This window comes from Vigna unguiculata, chromosome 3 (genome assembly GCF_004118075.2).
Source record: "Vigna unguiculata cultivar IT97K-499-35 chromosome 3, ASM411807v1, whole genome shotgun sequence".
Taxonomy (NCBI): domain Eukaryota; kingdom Viridiplantae; phylum Streptophyta; class Magnoliopsida; order Fabales; family Fabaceae; genus Vigna; species Vigna unguiculata.
Genome location: NC_040281.1, coordinates 55,279,656 through 55,296,350, shown reverse-complemented (window position 1 = coordinate 55,296,350; position 16,695 = coordinate 55,279,656). Strand labels below are relative to the sequence as shown.

At 26.5% G+C, this 16,695-nt stretch overlaps 1 protein-coding gene across 1 annotated transcript; it reads right to left on the bottom strand.

The window, feature by feature from the left end:
• Positions 1 to 3,090: 3,090 nt before the first annotated feature.
• On the bottom strand, positions 3,091 to 4,222 carry LOC114177043 (EG45-like domain containing protein). The gene is made up of 3 exons (XM_028062270.1): positions 4,040 to 4,222; positions 3,617 to 3,917; positions 3,091 to 3,437 (listed from the first exon to the last, which is right to left on the bottom strand). Exons 1-3 carry the CDS (start codon positions 4,152 to 4,154, stop codon positions 3,431 to 3,433), a joined length of 423 nt encoding a protein of 140 aa, XP_027918071.1. The 5' UTR covers positions 4,155 to 4,222; the 3' UTR covers positions 3,091 to 3,430.
• Between the last annotated feature and the right edge of the window lie 12,473 nt (positions 4,223 to 16,695).

The following is a 16,695-nucleotide window of genomic DNA, read 5'->3' as shown; positions in this document are numbered from 1 at the left end:
AAATAAAACCATGACACCGGTGTGGTAACCGGTGTCAGTCGTTCAGAAAACAAGGCATCGATTACGTAATCGGCGTCATCCCCTTCTATAACACACAACATTGGTGCATCCCTCTCTATAACACACAACATCGGTGCCATCCCCAACACACATCACCGCAACACCTCTCTCATAGCACCATCGCAACACCATAACTCAACGCACGACCACCCTTTTCGTCGACTACCACACCTCAAACCACCCTTTGCACATGGTTTGGCAAAAACCGAAGGGTAATTTGGTAAACAACTGATTATACTTTGATTATACTCGTTTATCTCTCATTTCTATCGTGGATGAAATAATATATCCATCCCTCAAATCTTCGCTCCCATATCCCTTTGAATCACTGAAACCGAACACGTTCCAAAACCAATTCCACGCTCCCAAATTCACTGAAACAATGCAACGCCCTCAAACGAACATGCTGTTAGGGAGGAATAATTTACACAAATTTTTTATTTAAATGATTAAAAAAGTTACTCTTTGTTGAAACTTTTTGAAAGACTAAAAAATAATTGTCTCAATGTACAAACTAATCTACTTAACTTTTATAAGATAAACTTATTTTTAAATTACTTCTATTCATTCTTTATGTCTCTTTAATTATATTAACAAACATTTAGTATAATGTTCCTAAAATATTAATTTTACTAATAGGATAACAAGACTCTCTCTAAAATAATATCTATTAACTTATGATATTTTAACATTAATGTTTCAAAAATCAAGTCAAGTCGATCAATCGTAGGTTTTCTAAAATAATATCTATTAACTTATGATATAAAAGTCAAGTCGATCAATAAAACATATTTTTAAAAGTCTTAGTTCATAAACATAAAAGATTACTATCAATTTAGATTAACACAGACTCATCGAAGGAGCTTAGATCTCACATGTAAGTCTTAAAACCCCAACAATTGTAGGTTTTCTAAGCTCTGTATTATTTCTAATAGTAAAGACTGAACAATTGAGGAGTTTGGAAGTTGGGATGAGGATACTTGAAAGTGAAACTTAACATGGAGGAGAGGTAGACGAGTATGAAAAATAGCTCAAGAGAAGCAACTTTTTAACTCTGTAGGGAAACCTAAAATGGGATGGGGGAAGTGTATTTAAAACGCTATGGAGCACCAAGGTAATTCTGAAGGCACATCTATTAGGGTAGAGAGTGTTGTTGGACAAATTACCAACAAAGGACAAACTTCCTATGTGGGAGATACACTTACAAAATAACTTGTGTGAGCTATGCTTAGATCAGGAGTAAAGCATGACTCACCTATTTTTTTCATGCAAAGTATCTCATAGGGTATGGAACATGTATGATAGATGGATTGAAGTATATAAGGTGCACCATAATCAACCTATAGCCAATTTTCAACAGTTTGATCTTCTAATAGCATGCGAAATATTTTTTGGAGGAGTGTGTGGTTAGCAATTATTGGAGATGTTTAGGAACATAGAAAGGGGTAATCTTTAGGCAACAAAAGGTAGATTCGGAAGAAATTTTGGGTTTATCCTAGGTGAATGCTTGGAGTTGGATCAAACATAACATTCATAACGTTATATTCTCATATAGTGATTGGTGCATGTGCCCTTATTTGTGCTTAAAATCTTTGTGAACTCGTAATCCTTGTTTGTTAGAAGTGTTTCAAATATCTGAAGGAAGGAAGGGAGCAAGGTACATAGTCGATACTGAGTAGCTAAGTCGAAGTGGTCAAAAGAGGCATAATTGAAAGGAAGATAGGGTATAAAAGCAATGTAAAGATCATAGTAATACTTTATCCACCTTCTTAAGGGGATGTTTAATCGATTGGTCAACATTAGTACCTTCTTCTTTTGGTTAGGATTAGTGTGAATCTGTAGGTTTTTTGGAAATACATTCCTTTCTTGGTTTTGTTATAGCACACTCTATATCTTACCAAGTTGATTTAAAGATGTATTTGTCCATCAATGACTAGTTGGAACATACCCAAATTTATAAGTTTGTGTTATGCCTTGATCCTATGTGGACTATCTTTTTATGCATATATATATATATATATATATATATATATATATATATATATATATATATATATATATATAGTTTTTGTAGGGAGATTTTTGTTTTATAACTCACATTATTACGTCTTTTGCATTTTTTATGCAGAGAAACCATGCACTTTGTGTAAAAGGATTAGAGTAACCCATAAGTATTTTACTATATTTTATTTATTTATTGTTGATAAAAGAAAATACAAACACAAAAAAAATTGAGATCAAAGAAAACAAAAAGAATACTTTTCCTAAATGAAAATCACATAAGATTAGATTTTCTATTTATTTTGCTGTATTCTTCAAAGTATCTTTGGACAGAGGAAAACTAAAAAAAAAATAGTCAAAAATTTGAAAAAAAAAACATGGGAAAGAAATATTTAAAAATATAGTGATGTTTATAAAATAAAACTAAGTAGTTAAAATTATAATTTATATATTAAATATAATATAAAAAAATGTTAAGCTTTATCACTTTTAAGATTATCTCTATTGAACATTAAAAAGAGTGTACATTAATAACTTCAATTTTATTTATTTTTAATTATGTTTTTTCTAGAAAAACATAACTTTTATTTCCATCTTTATTTTCAAACACAGCACAAAAGATACTGTTGTCTTGTGAGAGATGTATAATATTATTTTAAACTTTCATTGGTGAGAAATATAAGATTAATAATATTATTTATTATTTAGCGTTTATTATTTTTTTCAGATTTAGCATAAACAAGACTTATGATTAGTTGCGTGTGAAAGTTGTTGAGCATTAATAGTTTTAAGCGACATTTCAACGGTGAGTAAGTCTAACATGTAATGGGACATTGATATTTTGATAATATAATGTTTTTTATTATTATTTATTTATTTATATTTTAGAAAAATTAAAAAGTTAATTTTCATTTATCATTATTTATTTTCTTTTATTTTAAAAATATTAAAAATTTAATTTTCGTTTAAATTATTTTATTTTTATAAAAGTTGGTCAAATGATATAAAATAACTTTTTTTATATAATAATTGAAAAGCGGGGATAGTAAAGGGGAGGGAAAATGCTATTTCTTTGACTAATCAATAATTACAATCGATCTCGGACTGCACAACATAAATTGCTCCCACTCATGGAATCATTCAAAGCGAGTCTGCGTCCACGAAATTTCCTACAACACTCTCTTCCATTCAATTAAAACCACACGAAAAAATTACCCAAATATGGTAACAGAAATCAACACGACGAATATGCACACATGATTTATCAAAACGACACTGTTTTAACAATAATTGAATCCAAAATCAAATCATTCACCGATGAAAGTGAAGGTATCTTCCTGATGCACCATCGATTATTTGCATAAAGATGTCATACCCTGCAAGCAAAGATGAAATGATGCTCCAATAAGTTTCCTTTTATTAAACTTAGGTAAGTAAATAAATAGAAATTAATTAGTTAAGCTTTCGTGTTTGTCGGTTGTACTGACTTATAGGTGTATTAGTTAATTGATTAATCCTTTACGCAAAGAAAAAGAAAGAGCAATTTGGAATATACTGTTGGAACTCTATATTGATCAAGGTGGCAGATGTATTGGCGATACTCCCGAAAGCCTTATCGGAGAGAACCATGGTTGTGCCGGCGGTGGAGGGCGGCGACACCGCAGATGCGGCGTAATCAACAATCTTAATCTGAATACTCTGGTCGGGAATGCAAGTCATAGGTTCCTCTGCACTTATACATCTCACCAGGTACTGCCTCCCACACGCCGCTCCATTGTCCCAAATTCCATCTCCGGCCGCCGCAAAAAGATTACTCGACGGAAACTGCGTGGCTTCGTTACCGAAACACCCCGAGGCTATATAATATGATACATATATATATATATATATATAATTAAGAATTAATTAGTTTTTTATAGTTTGACATATATACATATATATTTTTTGCGATGAAGATATATATATATATGGTACTTACGTAAATATGGAGGGGAGTAACGGGAAGAGGTGCCTACGTCAGCGTTGGAGTGGTGCGAGAGAATTATGAAAAAAAGGAAGAAAGAAGAAAAATAGTGAAGTGTTGTTGGTGACATGATCGGAGAGACGAAGGTGCGTGAGGATAAGATATTAAGATGTGGGAATTATATAGATTGGCCGAAGGTATTGGTTAAATAAGGCAATATTTAAAAAAAAAAACTGTATAAAAGTTTTTTTTTCTCGCGTTCACACTTTAGGTCATAGCAAATTAATTTGGTGGACCGCTATGCACATGGTGGATACATGACTGTGGACTTCCGGAATGACAAATAACTCCGACCTAACTTAATGGATCATATTTTAATTAAGGTTTGAACATTGTTACAGTAAATTAATACATTTAAGATATCGTTTTTGTTGCTTTTACTATTGCTTCCACATGAGATTATTGAAAAGTAAAAGTTCATGGTTTCGCCGTGGTTATTGTTTTCGCAAGAGATTATTGAAAGTAAAGTCTTTGGCTTTGTTAAGATTATTCTTGAATGACGTCTTAAAAGTTAAGGGAAGAATATATGTTTAAATTTATTGATTTTTAAATTATGTTATATTATAAATATATCAGAATAAATCTCTTTTAAGATTATTTTAGGAATCTTCTTTTTCTTTTTTCCACAAAAGATATTGATGTTTTGACTTTAAATTTACCAAAATAATATTATTAGAGTCAACTATTGCTTTTTGAGTTATTATTCGTTTTGAAACTCGATGGTTTCTTTATAATTTTGTTCTTAAGAGGAATACTAGGATTTAAAGGAAAAATATGTATTTTAGTTTCTCTTAGACTAAACTCTTAAGTAAGACTACAAAACATATTAAAATTATAAGTCCGTCAATTAAGGGTTAAGAAAAACAAAGGTTTATCATCTCTATAAGCATTGTCAATGTTTTTACCTCAAATACACTAAAATAAAACATTGTTAGAGTTAATCACTATATTTGAGGCATTGTTCTTTTCAAAATTTAGTGGCTTTGTCATGATTTTGTTTTTTAAAAGCATCTCAAAATATTAAAGGTCAATGGGACGAATAAATTTCCAAGGACTGATAGGTCTTTAGGGAAGGAAAGTTCACTAAAGAGATATACAATACCAATGAGACTTGAGTTGTTCAACAACATAAGAAATTGACATCACTCTCGACCCAAAACCTTAAGATAATGAATTTATGGATCTTCATCCTTATATAGTACTCTACTTTCTCATTTCTACTTAATGTGAGACTTAGACTTACTTGAATTCTCGATCCAAACTCCAAAATTCTAATTAGATGAACATTTCAGATAAATATAAAAGAAAGTTAACACTCGACAAACTAAATCCAATAACTAATGAGCAAACTTATACCAATAACATAGAATACACATTTGAAGATTACTACAATTAATTCCGCCGATGGTTGTAATGGAATGATGTACTTTTTTTAGGCTTGTTTTTATTTCTTTCCTAACAAGGTTTTAATAGGGACATTCTTAAATAAGTCACATTTCTTTCAAAAATATCTAAGTTACCATATCGAATCAATGATATCCAACAACATCCAATAAAAATTATTCAATATGTATAACAAAGTCGTACTAAAATATCATATCAAATCAACAATGGTTTGAAGTAAACAACTAAGACATCAAATAAAAGTTAAGTTATTCGGTGTACTCAATATATTCAAAGCAAGCAATTAATATCATGATACATTTAATTAATTCATTCAAAGTAAATCATTAAACATCGGATAAAAAATATTCAGTATACTCAAATTTACTCAAGATAAACAATGAAAAATAAATTAATTAAAATTCAATAATTATTAAATCGAGTGAAAAATTCACTCTTGATTAAATCAATCATAATAAGCTAACTTTTTAACTCATTCGTCCAGGAAAAAAAAAATCATTCATTTGCCAACAATAACTACTTGAACTTTGAACTTGAAAAACTTACATATCTACTCAGAAAGTTACTTAAATATTATTTGAGCAGATATAAATTAAAATATTTTAATAAATTATCACCAATAAAATATGTTATAAGATGATAAGAAACTCAATGATTTTTTTTCTTATTTCATATTTAGTTTATCTATTAAAGACCAAAAGACTATATAAAAACTCATTGATTTTCACAAAAAACATTGGCTTATTATTTAATATTCTAATATATTTTATATTTTTACGTACAAAGCTCGTACTTACTTTTACACGTTGAATAAATGTCTTCAAAACAAATTAATTTCCAAATTTAGAAACTGAACTCAAATATCTCAAAATAATAACTTATTTCCAATAAAAGTACGAATATACCCCTCTTGGTTCATGATTGTAGTTTAATTTTTAGAAATTTGTGTGTTATAATGTTGGGACAAAAATCTGGATCTGAGTTCTGTAGAGATTAATGAAGTGAGTTGAAATCTTAGCGTTTTGAAACCTGGTTGGACGCAACTAAAGTAACGTGACTTAAGGAAGTCCATACGTGCAAACTATAAAAGTTTAAAAGTTTATTGGCGAGTTAAAGTTATTATCAGTATCATAAGACCCACATTTACCAGAACATTGACCAAAATCAATTTAATGTATTGGCACCCACATGTCTTCTGTCTTCATGATGGTCAGGTTAGACTAATAATAAAATATTTTAATTACTGATTTACTTATTATTTTCATTTAAATATGTTAAAATTGATGTAATTTAGTTTTGGATTGTGAAAACTAATGGAATTTGTTTTTTTTTTATTAAATATTTTGAAATGAATCAATGATTTTTCATCAAAATTAAAATTGTTAGCGATGGTCTATTTTGTTGGTGTAATTAACACCATCTTAGTATCAATTTTTGATGAAAAATTTTTAATTTGTTTTAAGATATTTAATAAAAATGACAAAATTGTATCAATTTTTAAAAAATCATAACTAAATTAAATCAATTTTCACAAATCAAAACTAAATTAAGACTAAAAGAATTAGATATTTGTGAATGAAAACAATGACTAGATGAGTAGTTAAACCTACTAAAATATATGATTCAAAGTATATTTCTTATCATAATTTTAATTTTAAATGACTAATATTCTCTGTGGTTTAAATATATCATTATCATAAGTTCTTTATCAAAAGATAAAGAATTATGTAAATAAGTTTTGAAATTTTATATTTACAAATTTTCCGATCTAAAGTTGGTTAAGATCATATCAGTAGGATTTTTAGTTTAGAATTATTTCATGATTTTGTCTTTATAAACGTGTTAGAGGGAAGAGGACAAAGTGTTAAAAATCTCATGTTAAAACAAAGTCAATTTACAATATATAAGATGCAAGTTTTATTTTATAAGTCAATTTCATGATGTTGAGTTAGATTTAGAGTGCACTCCTTTACAAAAGATGTGTATTTAAGTTGTCATTGACCTTAAATTGTCATTGACTTTTACAAATCTTTTAATCAAGGTTTAAAAAGAACAAGAGTTCATTTATAAAATTATTTTTCCATTCTTACGGCATGAAAACAAACATTTGAGGAAATGGAAAAATAGTTTCAAAAAGATTAACCATCTTTCCCATAACCCTTAAGTGGAAGAGTATCATAGACGAATCTATAATAGAAAAAGTAATTTAAAAAATGAATCCTCCTTTCCTTAGTTTGATTTCAAAAATAAATTTTTGTTCTACTTAAATATGTCCTTCCTAAACCTTGACTAAATTTTTTTGGATAATATAGTTTTAAATTTCAAAATGAAAACCATCTTAGATGCATTATATTATAACAATGTTATCTTTAAAATTTAACTTTGAAAAAATAATTATACACAACCATTTTTCATTTTAATTCATGATAACAAATTAATTTTTCAAAAACTCATTTCCAAAATTTAGTTATCAACAATCTATCGGTGAAGGAACAACTTTAAATAATTACTTCAATAATATCATTATAATTATATTATAAATAAGCTAATGTATTATTTAATGCTAGAAAAAGAGTGATAACGATTAAATAATTCGACGTCTTACACACGGAACTTTTTATTTAGAAACTAAAAACTAAAATTTAAAGAAAATAAGAAACAGATATTGAATTCCGTGTTAAATAAGCTGCTCGGTTTTCTCTTAAGAAATGTGGGTTTTATCCATAGAACTTTTAAGTTTAATAAATTCTCAAATTGTATATATGTAATAAATAAAACGATTAATATATAAAAGTATCAATATATTTATATAAATAATACATTAATCAAATACTAACTTAACAGTGTTTAATTATATTTTACTTGTATATTATACATATATGTTATTTTATTTTATATAAATAATACTTAATTTAAGAATATACTATTAGATTTATCAAATCCGTTTATGTAAAACAATAATTAAATATATAAATCAATAGATAACGGTTTATGTCTTTAATATACATTTGAGTATAAAAAAAATGTGTATTTTTTATCAAATTATTTAAAATATTCACAGTTAAATATATTTATCATATTTTAAAATATTATTACAAAAAGAAAAACAAATTACTTGGTATATGGATGTATATGTATATAAGGGGAAATATAATATATTGCATTTGTTAAGAAAAAGGGTGTCCAATTTTAACTTGAGAAGGGAGAACACCATAGACTTGTATCCAAGGAAATACTATGTGGTATTATGCATATTTTATTGATAATAATATTTTAAGAGAATATTAAAAACATGATATAATATTTAAACTATCCTAAAACAAAAGTGCTGAGTCATAAGATTTTATGTATTAAAAAATAGTAAAGATGTTTTATTATTATATATTTATTTCACCAAAGTAATAGTTCATAAATTGTAAATAAGTGACACTATGTGAAAATATCACCATAATCATATAAGAGAAATAAAGTAGAAAAATTATGTGGCATAGAACTATGCTTAAATATCTTACTCTTCACATGGATAAACATCTTTCCATTTTAGAGTCAAAATTGCTCATAAACCAAAATTGATTGCTTTAGATTTTTGCAAAAGAAAGTTGTTGGATAAGTTAGGTTTTGAAATGTTGACTTATAAGTGCATACATCATCCAATGTACTGGTGCATATATCCATGCAAGTACAGAATTTTTTAATAAATCTAATTTAATTTTTTTAAAATAAATTTATAATTCTTCTAATATATACATTACTTTTTATATTTTACTCTTTAGCAATTTTTTTAATTAAAATAATTATTATATTAATTTTATTATAAATTTTAAAAATTTATTTATTTTTAGATTAAAAAAATTTATTAATAAAAGAAAATTGTTCAGAAAATAAATAAAAATTATTTTTTACTTTAAGAAAAATCATATTTAATTTTATTATTATTATTATTATTAGAAATACAAATAATTTTATTTATTAAAACTATATTATTATTATTATAAACACATTTATTTCCTGATGTATACATTTTGACAAACTATAAATAAACTTAAAGATATTATATTTCCATATAATCCATATACAAAAGATATATGTTTATAATATATACATTACTTCAAATTTACTACTAACAAATATTTTTGTTTTTAAATTAAAATAATCATTTTACTGATTTTACAGTTAATTTTTGAAAAAAAAATTACATTTATTATTAATTTTACTATTAATTTTTTAAAAATAAATTAATTTTATTATTAATTTCACTGTTAATTTAAAATTATGTTTACTCTTAATAATATATATATATATATATATATATATATATTTTTTTTTTCATTTACTATTAATAAAATATATAATAAACCAAGGCGTTATTTAAGTAAATGCTAACATATATCGGTGTAGTGATGATTGAAATGTGAATTAAAATGATTTTTAAAGAAAAAAGTAATATAAATAATGTATTATTTATAAAAAATAATTTGTATAACTATTATCATCAATAACAATAAGTTTATATACATTATATATATATATATATATATATATATATATATATATATATATATATATATATATAAAACATAATATATAATATAATATATAAATTTATACAACCTTTAAAAAATTAACAGTTATATTGTGACATAACATTCAAAATGAATAACACTACTAAATAAAACATCGCATAATTATAATATAAATAGAGCACATGACATGAAGTATATATATGTAGTAACTAATGGAAGGAAAAATTAAGGCACAAAATAATGTCATTAACATAATATAAAAAAGCAACAATTTAGCAAAAGATTGCTCACATTGTAATGAATTACAAAATAACATGAAAGACGCTCTCAAAAGAGGGTACAAACATGGTTTAGCCTAAACAGTTGTATCTCCATCATCTAAACGACTTCTAGGATTTTTTACATCTGCTCACATCAAGCATTTGGTGATCATTGAAAAAGAAGAAAAACCAAACAAAAAACAGATAACAAACAAAAAGGGTAAGTTAGAGTAAAATAATTCTCAACATATCAACGAGCAAGCAATTTATTTAATAAATTATAGACAAGCAAAACTAAGGCACCCAATACATGTAATAACAAACAATAAGACTTTATAACTCAATTATCCAAATACATATAAAGAGATCGGATTCATTGGATGTTTGCACTTGTGGGGGCCTCTACTGCTTGGCAGAGCCATTGTCATGGTTTCACCCTACCACGCACAAGGTTAATCCATGATCATCTAGAGCCATTATCCTGTCAAAGACTACGACCTCTTGCTACTCTCACCACTTGAATCAGTCTGCTCTATGTTAGACTGACTTATTGTTTATAGTTTCAGGATGCAACCTTGATTGGAATCCTTATCTAATTTTATATACTACAACATCACCATGAGGTCTCGCCAAGAGTCTCGTGGAATTACGTCTAGCTCATACCACATCCATGTTATTTCAATGCATCACAATTCTTATGCCAACACACCACCAACTAGCCCATCCATGGTTCATTTCATGTCAAACACAACATATAACAGTCTCATTCCATCGCACTTAAGCATGCACAACATCATGCCTCAGGCTATAAAAGGATAAACCAAACCAATCATGGAAGCAGACACACATTTAAACAACTCTGTTGTCAATCTTGCTCAAGCTAAAGAGCTATGGCTCAAGCGATATGAGTCTCTCGCTCAAGCTAAAAGCTCTCGTCTAGGCGAAATTGCAAATAGGGAGCACTGTGAGGTTCTGCGAGTTCTCACTTAACTGAGACCTCCTCGCCTGGGTGAGATTACTCTCACTCAAAACTGGAGCTTTTCGCCTTAGCAACAACTTAAGCAGCACCTGCGTGAGTTTTCTGCTATTTTCGCTTAGACAAGGGTTGCTCGTTTGGGTGAAAACAATAGAGTTCCTCCCTGCTCACACATGCAAACCAGAGAAATCGAGCAGATACACAAACAACATATATTTTCACGTGATCACCAACATCATCCATGCATTTAGAACTCGAAACAAGCCCAAAACAAGCAAAATAACTTAAAACATGCAAGACCTTAGCTTCCTTTACTTCGGAACAGAAGGCTAACTTAAGGAACCCTTTGAGGGAGGAGTACCAGGACTTGAAGCAGCTTAAGGAACTGAAAACAAAGACGAAGGCATACGAAACTGAGGCCAGACAACTAATTACGTGGAACTAGAGCTTCCAAACAAAAAAGAAACAAAATAAAACTTGAATTTCGAGTTCTACTTGTGGAGAGGAATAATTCGATTAGTTCAAGAGAGGATCTTGTTGTGTCCTAGTAGAGATTCTGTTTTCATAAAAGAACAAGTGTGAGAATTGATTTTAGGTGAATGAAGAAACTAAAGGTGAAACTAAAGTTAAAACTGGGATGAGAAAAAAAATTGCAAGTTTGGCCTTACTCACTAGAGTTGGTCCATTAACTTAAGATAGAAAATGGACCTCACATATAAAAAATAATATTTTATTTTCTTAACAAAATATTTAATAAATCCCTGCAAAAACAGTTTAATGATATATTTCTACTACAATATTAACTATAAAGTATTTTACATAATATAATCCATAAAATTAGGTGTACAAAAATTTGGTTTTCATCCATCCGTCGATGCAATATCTAAATCAAAGTGCAACATACGATATTTTCTTTATAAATCTAAATTTAATTAATTTATTTATTTTTTAATATTTGAACCTTAGTTTATAATTGTTTTTTAAAACAATATAATTGTGCTGAAGTTGAATTGAAACTGATTGGAATTAGATATGTTAGTATATTGTTTAATGGAAACAAGTTACTTTTGGGGTTCCAAGTGAAATTTAAACACATTTTTCAATTTACTAATTATGCTGAAGCAGGCTTCAAAATCAAAGATCTCGTGATAAAATAGTAAATAAGAAATAAAAACATAATCATAAATAAAATACCAAATGAGTTCATGGATGAATTGAATTATATCAAGTTGTATTTTTTTACCCGTCTAACATCCCACGACGGTTTTAAGTATTATATATATATATATATATATATATATATATATATATATATATATATATATATATATAATTAAGAAATGTATGTTATAAAATTTCAGAGATAATAAAATGAAACCACAGAGAAAAATAAATGTATAATTAAGAAATATATGTTATAGAAACAATCTTAGAGACTATTAGATGAAATTACACAAAGAAAAATAAATATATAATTAAGTGTATGATAAGATCAAAAATACCTTAGAGATCTAAGAAAATTTTTCAAATACCAACATAGTCAATGATTGAGAAATAACGTAAATTGTTTTAGCAAAACAAAAAAGTTCTTCAAATAAAACAAAAATTAATAATAATAGAGTAAAGAAGATAAATTTTTTTTATATTACATAGTAAATGAAAGATTTATAGTATCTAACAATTAAATTGAGAGTGTTAAACATTTTTATGTGAAAGAAAAATATATAATAACAAAAATATTAAAAAAAGTAGAAATATTCAAATATGAGACATAACAAATATTTAATTGACATACATCATTTGAATATAGTTGCATAAAGGTTATGATAAGATGAAAAATATACTAAAAATACAAATTAATTTCATGACAAACCAAACAGTTAAAAAAAATAAAAAATAGTAATATATATATATATATATATATATATAATGTTACTTAATTAACTGTGAATATTTAATATGGCAGGAACAAGTGGTATGGTGGGTATAAGGACGGGGACAGAGCGGATATATACATTTTCATACTCAATTGAAAAAAGTTGAGGATTTTTCATATCCGTACTTATTCAATGCGAGGATTCCCCATCAAAACGGGAATGAATTCAAACAATATCATCAATAATGAGTTTATTTGTCATCTCTAGATGCTATCTACAGGATCATGTATCATACCACAAAACCTTACATTTGAACAACAAGAAAATTTACCAAAAATACAAAATACGACCTTTAATACCGTATGTAAAGTTAGCAAAAATAACTTAATTAAGTTCATTTTTAAAAAATAACAAAAATAAAAGTGAAGATCTATTTGCACTAAATAAGAGACGAAAAGAGTAACTAAGTTTTTGTTTTTATTAGCCAATTCCACTTGTGTTTTTTTATTTGGGAGTCAATCATTTTGTTTTTTCTTTAATTATTCTAAATGATAAAAACAATGGGTACCCTAGTTTTAGTTGTACACACGGTTTGCTTATTATAAAATTGATAATATTAAAAGAAGAAGTGTTGATTTTTGTTTTGTTTCAAAATATATTTTGTTATTAAGATTATTAAATTCAACGTATTTCCGGTTTTCATTTTTGTGGGATCTGTATGGCGTAGTGGTATTTGAAAAATATATGAGGAAAAAATTGTTTATAACTTTAATTAACATGCTTAAAAGTCTTCTTTTACCAAGAGTTTAATCACCCATAAGTTAGACCATTAACTTATTTTTTTAGTTTTTTTCTTCACTTATATTTAAACCTTTTGTTTATATTATTAAGATTCTACGAATTAGACATAGATGTACACATGCCAGCTTTCTAAAAGGCCAATGAAAATTTGGAGCGGACATTCTGCGTTGATAGAGGCACAACGCAGCCACGGTCACGTGAGCTGTCGGCCACTTTTTAATTTCATTATTTAGATAGCAAAGTCACAATTTATTCATCAAACAGAAATGTACCTAGTATAACATGAATTAGAATAATATTTCAACATGTGGATAAAATTTTAATTATAAATGTACATTCATCTTCTTAGTTAAAAAAAATTCACACTATCAATTACTTATATATTTTTTAAATTACCATTGTAAAAGTTAATAGTCCTATTTTATATACAGAATTAAAATTGTAAGTGTCAATGCTATGTAATTAGAGATAAAAATAGATTATACAAAATTATTTTAATTTTAACTATCTCTTACCTATCTTTATCCAAGTTTTGATTTAACTTACATGAAGGTTTGATTTTATCCATAGACATGTTTAATGATGCATATGTGAAATTTTAATAACAAGATAAAAGTAAAAACAAGTATGTCAAACTTTATAAAAATTAAATTATTTTAAAATATTTATAACTGCTTCAAAAGAATGTTTTAAATCAAGACTTGTAAATAATAATAATAATAATAATAATAATAATAATAATAATAATAATAATAATAATAATAATAATAATAATAATAATAATAATAAAACCCTCTTTTAATATACTTTGTAAGTTTAAATCTTATTAAAGTCAAAATGCGTAACATATAAAAATTCAAATAAACTGACACTTTGCGCTTAAAGTGCATTTTACAAGTCTAGTTCGTTTTAATTAAATAGACTTTAATAAAAATATCGTGGTCTAATTTATTTTCTAATAAAGATTGATTTAACATAAGTACTTGGATCTTATTTTCTAAAATGATTGATTTAACATGAGGTACTAAATGGTTTTGATATACGTGGATTAGTTTGCTAACATGTAAATTTTAGAATTAATGATAAAAGTAGTATGCGCTTTCCAATAGAAGAAGAAAATAATTTTTTTAAATAAACTATTTATACAAAATATAAAAAATATATTGTATTTAAACATAAAAATAAAATATATAAAATCAAATGCAAAACATTTGTCCTTTGTTATTGTTGCTAATTAATAAGAATTGTTGATATAAAAGAAGAGTTTGGGTCCTTTGAAGTGATAGTAGAGAAACTGATAGCAGACACATATTAAAAAAATCTATCAAAAAATCTGCACTCAATTTACGTAAGAACACATGAGATTAAGTGAGTAATCGATGTGAAAATGTTATTTACACGAAAGGATGGATAAAGATCACGAAGATGATAATTAATAAAGTTAATTAACAAGATATTTATCATTTAATTCATTATTTTTCATATATGAGTGCTAATTATTATATTAATGAAATTGTAGCAAATTATATTCAAAATTATATTTATTACAGCTTGTGATACATTATAATGGTAAATAATTGTTAAAAAGATAGGATATTTTTTCTCAAAGCAGGAGGGAAGGGGTGAATTGGTATTTTAAAATTTTAGCTTTATCTGACTTTTTCAAAACCAATTTTTAAAATAAAACTTGTTAAAAATATTAACACAAGCTAATTGAATACTTAAGTGTTGGATTGTTTATACCATCATAAAATAAAGTGTGAAAGAAAAGATAGAACACACAGTGACACAAATTTTATACTTGTTTGATTCTTTAGAATATACATCCAACTTATTTTGACAAACTTTGTTAGAGAATTTTTTCACTGTCCTAAAAAGAATTACAAAATCTACAAAACACTTAGTAATCTTACTCTAAGACACAAGATAGTTGACAAACTAGTTAAGAAAAATTCTTATGCAAGACTACACATACTTGAAGTAACAAAATCACACACCCATTAATATTTAGATAACAAGTATGAATTATAAAAATATTAATCATATTGAATACACCCATTCAAACATATTTCACTTCCATCTTGTTAAGCAAAGATCCATTTGATTAACTCTAATCTTGAAGGATATTGAGAAGTTTCAACGGTTTCTTCGTCGTGCTCCAAAAAAGCTTTCACATAATCTTTTTCAAAATGAGTTGCACACATTTCTCTCAAGTTAGAAAATCAATTTTAATGACTAAATATCAGTTTTTGATATTTTTAATCGATTCTATTATTATCCTGAAAGATTAGCCTTCTATTTTATTAGATTATTAACCTAATGGATTAACTTGACAGTTCTTCATAACTTGGCAACTTTCATAACTTGACAACTTTCAGATACTTTTTAAATTTTCGTGTCATATTGGTTCATAATGGATTATTTACAAGTTAAGATGAATATAATGAGTTTTAGATTGACCTTATTTCAACACATATTGACTTTTATCCTATACATATAGAGACATATGACATGGTTCATTTTGCCATTTAGGGACATCATAGAAAATAAATATGTGACAAAGATTCGAGTCCAATACTTTAGAGACAACAATAATATGTATATGTAATGAGATATTACAAGATATTTATTATAAATAATACTAATTAATTTCTAACAAAAGTGTTTGAGTGTTGTCGGAGTCACCAAATAACTTTTATATTAAAAAAATTAATTAAATTTGAAGTCTTACATTTAAATATTTTTAATTTAATACATGTTAAATTTATTT